We start from the raw sequence: 12116 nt of genomic DNA, 5'->3' as shown, positions 1-12116 counted from the left end.
GTTAAACTATTACTTTGTGATGTGGCACTTCTGCTTTCATTGACAAGAGAACCCAACCTAGCAGTGATCGTAACATATACATTCCGACCATCAATTCTCAAAGGTCAAGTGTTTTGAAAGGGTACGCCATCTGCCATGAATCTCTTGACAGTATTTTTAGCTTCTTGGGTTCCTTCAGCATGCACAAAGAAAACGGATTGATAGAACTGGTACCATCAAATCCATCAAATCCATGTTTTTTTTTATTTGTTACATGAACTTGCGTCGTTTCATCGGAATGTTAAGTCAATCTAATGTTTAATCAGTGCAATTCATCGATAAATATTTCAATTCCAACATGAATTGCTTCACAGTTCATTAAATTTGTTTCAAGACAAACTCAATTCATCACCCAATGAAATCGACCAAAGCAAGATTCAGGCCTTAAATGCCTTTTGGGTGTATCGAAGCATTTCTTCGTCTTTTTATCTTAGATATATGTTATATCTCTAGCTACACTGGAGTCCGGAAACATTGACTAAAAAGCTCTGGAGAACATATAACATGAGCTGAATCTGTAAGTTGATGTTGCTACTTTTGCACCCCAAATACCATCACCTATTATCCACAGATGCTGATTTTAAGAAGGGATTCTGAAGGGGATGGAGAAGAAGAAGGATTATTACTGTCACTGTTATAAGGATCATTGTTGAATACTAGTTTTGGTCCGAGTTGTCTAATGCGGGATCATCAAGATTCCTGTGAACTTTCCCCTGACAAACCTACAGTTTCACAGAGGAAGCGAACACCTGATATCAGAGTCATAGAAGCGACAGCAAGCATGGAAGCCCTCCTTCCTTCTTAAGCTTCTTCATAATTTTCGAAGAGTTCTGACTATGACAACCAATGTCTGAACGCCAACTGTTTGGAAATTTTGGCGTTCCTTGTGGCATTTTATTGCTCAGTCAACAATCTGAAAAATGCAGCAAACGTTGCCAATATCCAATTGATATATATAGTGACAACAAACGACAATATGTATGGTCCAAACTAACCATACTTAACTGTATGAAATAACAGCCGATTACCTAATTGATATCATTCATCAAGGCAGTTATATAAATATGAGTGTGATTGTGGTAGGTATATTTGTATGTTATTAAAAGTTCGGATGAAAGATTATTGGTGCCGGTGGTGGAAAAAAACAATTGTGCCTGAATACATTCATCCTCAATAGTCCATGGGTTACGCTCAATTAATCCCTCTGCACTCCTGGCACATGTCATAGCAAAATTGAAGGCTCAGTGTGCATTACCTTGTGGGTGAGACAAGAAGACTAGTTTGATCCTTTGGTTTACATCAAAAGAATCTCACGGTCGCATAACGGTCAAATTCACTAGCTTTGAATTCGGTTATCGCTCCTCTGTAATCTTCAAATGACAGGTATCAGCCTAGCGATTGGTAAGTTGTTTTTATATGGGACTAATCAAATAGGTAGCCACGATCCTTCATTTTTGCTATGACATACATGTATGCCAAGGGTGCAGAGAGCGAAAGTCAGTGTAACTCATGAAGTTTTGAGGATGACAAACAATGATTTTGATGTTGAATTGTAACTTTTTCATAAAACAAAGAGGTCAGATTGGCTATCACTGGAACCTCTGTTAAGGCTTTTCGAACATTGAAATGAAATCCTGGCATTTGTTAAACAGATGGTGGGGAACGAAAAGACAGCACTAAAGAGTGCAAATTCCTAGAGGGTCCATCAAACTCCTGTAGGCAATCAAGAGAAAAATAAACCAGATGCATTTTCCTAAAAACGTGCTTCCCCTATTCAAAAACGTTTTGTCAGTGTTCAAGGCAGAAGTACCCATGACCATGCTCTCATTTCAAAATCGGAAAATGTTGGTCAAAATGCATAATAGGTTTATTAAACTAGCGTGCGTCTCAGGAAAGGCTAGAGAAAATACATATCATTAATTGACTGTACTGTGAATAACCAACGTTCAAATGATGGGCATGTCATGAGTTATAAGGTCAGGAAATAAACGACTCTCCAGGTTGAAGCCAGACCTGAGAGCAAAGAAACTCTTGTCAATGGTAGCATTCTTCAAAAAACTACAGAAGACGTAATGAAAGTCTCCCTCTTCAAAATAAACTCCTTTCTAGGCAATGGTGTTTGAATCCATCGCCAAGCAATCCAGCAAGAATGAAGTCTTGTTAAATCGGTGAAAGCCAAAAGGTTACTAGGCAGCTTAAGACGGATTTCAAAGCTGTAGTTACAAATGAATGGAATGTTTCGAAGTGGACTATGTAGTAAAGAATACTCAAAGAATTGTTCACTATTTGGAGAGAAATCCTTTCAATGAAATCTGAAGTTGGAGGATCAAAGTACTCATGTTAAGAAAACGTTGTCAAAACTACAATATTCTTACCCCATTGTAGTGCAGATGTTGTAGGAAGTCTAGATCTGTCTGGTAATATCAATGGAGCTTGGAGAAGAGACTATAAATGCTTTAAGGGTTGTGAAAGATGCAGTTCACTTAACGTTCTATGGCAACAAGAATGGACATGCGTATACATATTATTTTTAATTTGTGATACAAATACATTACATGATATTTTTTTCTATGATAATAATGCATATATGTAGCATTTTAAACCCAATTAGTAGTATCAAACATGGATAAAAACCTATAAGTTACCTGTATGTTTTGCATAATTTCCATAAATTTCCTATATAAAAACCTCCATATTCATATCCTTTTTTTCATTAAAAGTAAGTGGACACCCTGGTCATGCCTTCTGTCAAATGTGTTTGGGACAAGTAGTTTCATGTTTCCATATTATACAACCAGTTACTTTGCTATTAATTTTTTTTTTTCATCTCTCAACAAATGGTGTGCCATGTCCCTGCACTTCTAAACAAGAGGCCTATGGGCCCTAACGGTCACCTGAGTCCTACAGTATTATTTTTTGTTGTTGAAATATGAAGTGGAGATAATGATGTCAATCATCCCTACCAAAATTTAAGTTAAGTTTTTCAGGACAATGAGTTGATCATTCCTACCAAGTTTCAGTTAAATCGGCCCAGTAGAACTTGACTTTAAGTTTGAAATAGTTTTTCAAAATGGTGGCCTTGGTGGCCATATTGGATTTATGATCGACCCGAAAAATTACAACACTTGGTCAAGGAGATGTCAGTAACATTTCCATAAAGTATCAATGAAATTCCTTTGACAGTATTTCAGCTTAAGTTGAAAATGTAAAATGTTAACGGACAACGCACGACAGACGACGGACGAAGACGGATAGCTATAGGTCACTTGAGCCACGGACTTAGATAATCTAATTCCGTGCTTGAACTAAAGATCAGGTGACCTAAAAAGGGAAAGTCAATGCTCCAGGACTAATTTCCCCTAAATTGTGTAAATATATTCTTTTTAAAGAATTACCTATACCCCTATTTGCCCTGTGTCATTGCTTACCTGTCAGGTCAATGGACTAGTGCTTCATCTGTATGAAATGTTCTACATTTTTATGAATGCAATATATATTGTAAATTGATAAAACAAAAATACAACAAGAGGCCCATGGGCCTAAACGGTCACCTGAGTCTACAGTATTTATTTTTGTTGTTGAAATATGTACCAATTTGAGTAAAAAATAGTATAATGTTAACTTAACTTTGTCAGGACCATGAGCTGATCATTCCTAGACCAATTTTAAGTGAGATCGGCCTATTAGAACTTAGTAGCAAAATAGCGGCCATGGCAGCCAAATTGTATTTCTGATTGACCCGAAAAATAACAACACTTTGTCAGGACCATGATTCGATCATTCCTACAAAGTTTCAGTTCAATCGGCCAAGTAGATCTTTACTTTAAGTTTGAAATAGTTTTCCAAAATGGCAGCCGTGGTGGCCATATTGGATTTCTGATCGACCCGAAAAATAACAACACTTTGTCAGGACCATGAGTCAATCATTCCTACAAAGTTTCAGTTCAATCGGCCTAGCAGAACTTGACTTTAAGTTTGAAATAGTTTTTCAAAATGGTGGCCGTGGCGGCCATATTGGATTTATGATTGACCTGAAAAATAACAACACTTTGTCAGGACCATGAGTCGATCATTCCTACAAACTTTAAGTTCAATCGGTCCAGCAGAACTTGACTTTAAGTTTGAAATAGGTTTTCAAAATGGCGGCCGTGGTGGCCATATTGGATTTCTGATCGACCCAAAAAATAACAACACTTTGTCAGGACCATGAGGCGATCATTCCTACCAACTTTCAGTTCAATCGGTCCAGCAGAACTTGACTTTAAGTTTGAAATAGGTTTTCAAAATGGTGGCCGTGGCGGCCATATTGGATTTCTGATCGACCCGAAAAATAACAACACTTTGTCAGGACCATGAGGCGATCATTCCTACCAACTTTCAGTTCAATCGGCCCAGCAGAACTTGACTTTAAGTTTGAAATGTAAAATGTTAACGGACGACGGACGACGGACGACGGACGACGGACGACGACGGACGAAAACGGATAGCAATAGGTCACTTGAGCTAAAGCTCAGCAGACCTAAAAAAAGCAGTATAAATAAAACAAAACAATTTCTGTAAAATTCCATTCTTTATTTTAAAAGTGGTTCTCCAATCAAAACCTCACTGTAGTCTAAAAAAACATGAGAAATGGTGTGCTACATATATGCATACATTGTTTAATAATACATCACAAGGGAGGTAACTCAGAAAATCGTCTCCACTTATTAGTCATGTACATTTAAAGATATCTCTTTTATAAGACAGATTAGGAATGTTATATACATTTATATCAGAGCAATATCAAAATAATTTTATCTGTACTGTACTCATTATATATATGCATGTACATGATCATCCTCAATTTCCAGGGGTTACGCTCACGTTCGCTCTCTACACCCCTGGAATATGTCATGGCAAAATTGAAGGCTCGATGTGCGCCACCTTGTTGATGAGACAAGAATACTACTTCGATCTTTTGATGTACATCAAAAGAATCTCGCGGTCACGTGACGGTAAAAATTGACAGGCTTTGAAGTCGGGCGTCTCTACTTTGTAATCTTCAAAGGACGGGTATCAGCCTAGCGATTGGTCAGTTCTTTTTTACCTGACACCAATGAAACAGCTATCTTTGTGCCTTCAATTTTGCCATGATATATTCCAGGGGTGTAGAGAGTGAAAGTGAGCGTAACACCTGGAAATCGAGGATGGTACATGATATGGCTAGAATGGCATTTATATATAGTACATTAGAAAAAATAGCTGATTCAAATCAGTGACATACTTTATGGTAATCTAAAACCCTTCAACACATTTTCATTTGATAAGTGATCTTGAACTGTACTCTGAGAGATGTCTTATTGACTAACAAGGTATACTTCCATGTTATACACAAAAACTCTATCAAGTTTTGATTAATCAGAACTAAAGCCAAAAGAACAGGTCAAAGTTTACGAAATTCAACATTTGTCCAATGGTTTGTATTAATGTATACTTTACTTTGTTAAAATCAAGATAGCACCAATTAAAGTTCTACAAGTGTTAGCGTAGTACAGTCTTACTCACATACAAACTATGTATATCTCCATCAAGTTAAGTATGCATAAAATGGCAAGACACAGGCTATGTATGATCACCATCAGTGTGATGTGTGCATGCAATTATGTTTGATCAACTACATTCTTAGATTTAGATTTTACATACCATAGACAGTTTTATTTATATACTTCTGACTTCTTATGGACCTACTGAAATTTTCATATATACAATACCTTGACCAAAGGAATCCCCCCTCCCCCAGTCATTCTCCCATTCCCCAAACCCCATTGCATTGCCCGCCAGCACTACAAATAAAATCTGTTTCCATTAACTCTTTTCTTGACTACACATATATGTACATTATTTTTACAATATGTAATGGGGAGAGGACTATATTAAGTTGAAATAACTTGATGCCCAATTCCTTTGTATCTTTTGTTCAATAAAATATGTTTAAATTTTAAAAGAAGAATTTTAATATTTAATAATTTGATAACATGACATTCAGAAAATATGTGCAACAATAAAGGAAGAAAAGTCATTTTACAGAACCTTTCTTCCCTCGCTGTTATCATTGAATCATGACGTTTGTTCTATGAAGTAAATGATACCTATAGACCTACAGTGTTTTTCATGGTGATTGTCTATGGGTCTACCATTAAATTCGAACACTGTACATCATAACATGTATAACATCAATGTTTCTGTAAGGTTTAACTAATACATAAAATATATAATTATTAATACCAATATTTTTAAACTGATGTTCAGGACTCGCCTGAAAAACCTACGAAAATCAGTAGTGAAGATGTCAGCATGTAATTTAAGTTTATAGATGTGGAATGTTAGCTGATTTTAGTAGAACATTAGAAATGTTTGTAAAACACACATATGCTCCACTTCTGCTTCGTCGGAAACGAAACTAAAACACAATGTCTGAGCAAAGAAATGGAGAAAAACTTAATATCTTGATTAACAATTATTCCTCCACCTAGACATCTATTAACCAGCACATACATGTATAAGATGTTGGACTCCTCCGCCTCTTTGTGTCTTAATTAACAAAGTTTACTGACTACCGAGAAATTTTCGGCGCAGTTCAATTTTGCTTTTTGCGCCCTCTGTAATAAGGGTGAACTGATCATAACAGCGAACATTAGTTAACAACATAATATACATAGTAATTAAATCTAAATGTGAAAGGCAAATTTAAACCTAGGAAAATATAGATTTTACCAGCCAAGGTCGAACAAATTGTCTGGGCAAAAATTCCCTGGTATAGAGTATGCCTCCACCACTTTGTGAAGGGGCACAAAAAGTACTGCAATACTTCAGTTTGTTTCACAATAATTTACAATAGATATCATAGTATATTGAAATTATCACAAGAAAAACAATATATATCTTGCTCTAATCCATATTTTGTATGAATACGAAATAATGAAAACTCTGATAATGATATCAGACTCAGAGAGACAACACCAAAACAAAAAAATACCATGAAAATCCAAAAAGAAAATACTAGCAAAGAAAATTCAAACCACAACAGTCGAGAAAAGGCTAAAAATGTATCTACAAAAATCTATATGTTATTCTAATGTTTTATTTCATAAATGTATTAAAGGATTGAATGGGAATGTTCATATCTGCTACATCATGAACCAGTTTCAGATCAATACAGCTGATCATAAAATGTTCAACAGTGAATGGCTTGTCACATGGGATACAACATAATAGTAATAGTAAGCAGGGGTGGCATAATTGTGTATGACCCATACCAACTCCAAGATAAAATAATTTCTTCCTTCCGACTGTTTCTCTAATCATGTTTCTAGCCTAGGTACTGGAGTACTATACATACAAGGATTATATGAGAGTGATGAAAAGAATCGACTTGTACATAAAAAGTTCATGACACATGTACAATCACCAAATATACATGTAGGTAAGTTTGAATAATAATGCTAATGATAATAATTTGAGATTCTTATATATCCCTTTATCACAACCTAGTTCGTAGGTCATCTCAAAGCGATTTACAAGTTATTATTCGTGGTTATAGGGCGTTTGCAACCAGCCAATATTGTTCTCAACTCCCTGGGGAGCATACAGCCGGTGCTGCCATTTTGTCGCTCACAGCTAGCGTTTAACAATTCTAGCACTACCCAACCACGTACTCATTTACAGCTGAGTAGACCGGTAGAAGCGGAGTAAAGTATCTTGCTCAAGGATACAATACAGTGCCGTGCCTCGAACCTGCAACCCTTCGGTCACGAGCCCGGCGTCCTACCACTAGACTACCACACCTCCATGAATAATATGAATAATACATGTATAAAAAAGTTGACATTTCATTCATGACAAGACACAACTGGATTGATGATACAACCACCATATACATGTAGGCTGAAAAGTACATTTAGGTTGGACTGATTTTTAACACTATACATATGTAACAGGAGCGGAAAATGCACAGCAAGACCAGGGTTCGATTCCGGGACGCTCCAAACTCTAGACGGACACTCTACCAATTGAGCTATCTGGTCGCCGACGATCAACCCTGTCAAGTTCCGCTACATTATTCATCTCTCCTTTTTCTAATTCTTCACCCCAAAGACACAACTATTTACAACCCAGGTTCGGGTATCCCCTTGCCAAGCTTACACCAAATGCTTGAAACAAGTGTTAGTCATAGGCACCACTGTAACAGTAGCAGAAAAATGCACGGCCAGACCAGGGTTCGAACCTGGGACCCTCCGAACTCTAGACGGACACTCTACCAATTGAGTTATCTAGTCGCCGACAATCGACCCAGTCCAGTTCCCCTTCACATATATATAACTAGCATACTGTAAAGCACCTTGGAGTAGCTTCGTATATTGCAATATAGGTCTCTATGGTTACTGAAATTTTCTATGGTATTATTTATGTTAAGTTGTGTAATTGTATAATTTTTTATCAATCTTAACAAGCACAGTACACAATTAACCCTTTCACCCCTGTTTCACCCCTATGTAACTTTAATAAACATTGCCATACATTGATCTGGATAAGTCCATTATGGTCTACAGTGGTGAAAGGGGTAATTTCAGGAATTTACTCCCATATATTCTGCATGTACTACAGTCAGTGATATACAAAGAAATGTATAAAGTGCTAATGTTATATAAAAAAAGGCAAAATATTTCAAGAAATCCAATACCTCACCTAAGGTTAAAATAGAAAATAAGGGGACATAACTCAGTATAAACAGGTAAAAGACCATATATCTATTTGTAAACTTCTGTCATCCCTATTGGTATGAGAATACAAAATCGGGCAACTGTATGTGACAAATAATTTAATTGTATGAGTTATACACCAGACAAAGTGACAAACAGTAAAAAGGGGCAATAAATCTATCTATAGAGAGGCATTAATTGGGAACCAATTGTAGTACTCGACACTCTACTATCGCAAGAGAACTCACATATATAATTTGACAACTGAATATGACAGAGTACAAGTACATGTATATAAGCTATACCCAAACAAAGTGACACAATGAATGACTGACAGAGTGCAAACCTATCAGTACCAGTGGCTATACTTATAATACCAGGGTAGTGGTATAATTAATAAATACTACAGCAAATCTTAATATTAATAAAGATTTTTTTGTCAAAAAACAACAATGACATAAGAAATTTATAACAAAATGGTATATGAGACATGGTTAGACATAAACAATGATAAAAAATATATAAAAAAAATCTCAAACTCACTTGATCCTACTTTCGTTTTATGACCATTGCTGAAGCTTGTTTCATTAAAAACATGTGTAATGAGACCTCATTTGAGTCCCTCTATATATAAATATATAATAATAATGATAATTCAAGATTCTTATATACCGCTTTATCACAACCTAGTTTGTAGGTTGTCTCAAAGCGGTTCACAAATTATTATCCGTGGTTATAGGGCCTTTGCAACCAGCCAATATCAACAATTCTAGCACTGCCCAACCAAGTACTTATTTACAGCTGAGTAGACTGGAACAAGCAGAGTAAAATATCTTGCTCAAAGATACAACACATCGCCTTGCCGTGACTCGAACCCCCGCAACCCTTCAGTCACGAGCCTGGCATCCTACCACTAGACTACCGAGCCTCCTATATCCAATGTGGTCCTAAATCTGGCATGTGACCCCGGGGATTATTGTATTTACACTCATATAGGATTTTGTCAAGAACCACTATACCTTTTCCCAATCTAACACAGGTAAAGCTGTATTACAATTTCCATGATAGATATTGATGTGACCTTCACATTTGAAATAAAGGTCAAACACATCCTGGTAACCTTTGTCCCTCCACCACTCACAGAGCTGTCTGTTCCATGTACATGGTAGAATATGGAACAGGTTCTCATGTGCCATGGAAACTAAAGAGAAAAAGTCTTGGTCGCCAAGGTGACCTTTGAATGAAAATTCAGTGGTTAGTGATTTCACTGAGGCAGCAGTCAGTAGGGAGTTGTAACGCTCTGAAGATCTCATCCTCTCCAGGTCTAAAAGCAACACACCACTATTGAAGCCTGTAAGACCGTTCGGGGGCGGATCTCCCACACGAGTGCCATGGTGTCTTGTTCTATACAGTGAAAAAGTGTGGCGATATACTGGTTGGTTCTCTCGGGCAATACCCATCACATTGTCATCTGAAAATTTGTAAAATTCTTCATATAGTTTTGCTATGTCAGCATTGAATTTGAGATCTGCATCAAGCATGATGACATTAGTGATAGAATCCGGGAGGACTTGATGGAGTGCCATGGAAAGGAAGAATAGAGCATCGCTATAGTAAGCTCCAGGTTTGTAGCTGAAATAAGGCTGCATCTCCTTCACAATCTCATGTAACTCCTTTGCAAGGTTCTCGACATCTAATGATACCATCTGTATATAAAAAAAAATATGAAATATTAATTTTGTACAATGTTTTATATTTTGTCTATATTATTCCATATTAGAGCATGTACAGTATGAGCAGTATAAAGTTAAAGTGGACAAATATACTCTTACTAAAAACTGCCTCCAAATAAAAAATAACATCTGCCAGCTAATCATTTTCAGACCCTGTGTGGAGGTACTACACAAGTTGCTCCTGATGCTGGGAGTCTAATCCACTCTATTTGCTCAGAGGATCTTGTATAAAATTAACAAAAAACATTGATGGGACAAATACATTTATTTTCATTAAAAAATGTCAGGTTTTCTTATTACATGCATCTTTTATCTACAAAGAATGCATTACAGCAGAAATGAACAAGCTATTTTATCATAAGCTCTCTGACCCTCTAGTTTTGTGCTACACAGGGACCTGAGTGTCAAACTTGTATGTTCTCATTGTATACCCAAAGAATCTAAAAGTGCAGTCATTCTGAACAGGATTTTAATCCAGGACCTCTGGAATCGAGACAGACTCTCTAACCAATGGAGCCAGTGATTGACCCAGTCAAGTTCCACCAATAACTCCTTTTCTAGGTATTTGTCCCCGAAGACAACACTTTTTAAAACTCAAAACATGGGTTGACAAGCTTGCCAATTTTGTAATAGGAGAAAAAGAAATGCAACTGTGAGCCAGACTGGGGTTTCGAACCCGGAACTCTCCGTACTCTAGACGGAGTCGCTCTACCAATTGAGCTACATATATACCTGGTCGCCAATGATCGATAGAGGGTCAGACATTTTAACCACATGGCCACTGTAGCCCCAAGCTGCATATGAAAATGTGTTCCTTTAATGTACTTTGCATTGTACATGTTGTCGTTGGCAATTTCTTGTGAGTGGATGGATGAATCAATTGCAAAAATTAAGTTGCCCAAAACAACAATGCAAAGTTACCAGAAACTTACAACAGTTAATTCTATATTAAACTATTACCGTATATTTAGAGTTGTATTTGCCTGCAGCTCCTTCAATGATGCGGTCAGCCAGGTCCTTGCTCTCATCATCTCCAATGATATACAGAGAAATAGGTACTGTGGCCCATTTAAACATAGAATCCACAGTCACTTCAAATTTTTGTTGGAGTGCTCTGTTATCTTTGGCCTTACTAAAGGTTATAATGACATCAATGTTGTAAAGTTTTTTCTTCACATCTTTTTCCACTGTTTGCTCTGTAGTTGCCCTCAGCTTTTCCTTAGCATCGGATTTGTAGTATATCTTATTCGTTGCAGTAAAAGTTTGTGATGACCACGGCCAGAACTTAAAAAGAATATAAACGAGGATGCATCCGATCATTAAGACCAGTATCTGAGATTTCTTAATGTAAATCATGTCCATTTATCTAGATGTAAATTAAGTTAACATGGCTCATCTCAACTCAAAGTGCGTTTTTTTCCTTATCAAACATGCCAGTGACAATGATCTACTTTCATTTTCACATCGATATATTTCTCAACATTGGTTCCGGTTGTTGAAAATAGACATTGTTCTAACTAATGTTTGTTTTATAATTATGCATGTCAAAATATATTGTGTTTATATCGGCCATATTATATTTGATACTTGCAATTTTAAAGTTGTA

The 12116-nt window shown here is 36.6% G+C and overlaps 1 protein-coding gene and 1 non-coding gene across 2 annotated transcripts; both read right to left on the bottom strand.

Moving 5' to 3' along the window:
- Positions 1-8281: 8281 nt before the first annotated feature.
- Trnas-aga lies at positions 8282-8354 on the bottom strand. Its single transcript has one exon. It is a non-coding gene; the product is annotated as a tRNA-Ser (tRNA).
- Positions 8355-9638: 1284 nt separating this feature from the next.
- LOC110458899 (xyloside xylosyltransferase 1-like) lies at positions 9639-11945 on the bottom strand. The gene is made up of 2 exons (XM_021510866.1): positions 11471-11945; positions 9639-10483 (listed from the first exon to the last, which is right to left on the bottom strand). The coding sequence occupies exons 1-2, from the start codon at positions 11870-11872 to the stop codon at positions 9791-9793; spliced, it is 1095 nt and encodes a 364-aa protein (XP_021366541.1). The 5' UTR covers positions 11873-11945; the 3' UTR covers positions 9639-9790.
- Positions 11946-12116: the final 171 nt, after the last annotated feature.

This window comes from Mizuhopecten yessoensis, unplaced genomic scaffold (assembly GCF_002113885.1).
Source record: "Mizuhopecten yessoensis strain PY_sf001 unplaced genomic scaffold, ASM211388v2 scaffold9847, whole genome shotgun sequence".
NCBI lineage: Eukaryota > Metazoa > Mollusca > Bivalvia > Pectinida > Pectinidae > Mizuhopecten > Mizuhopecten yessoensis.
Note: the sequence above shows the minus strand (reverse complement) of the source record. Positions and strands in the feature narration are given on the sequence as shown.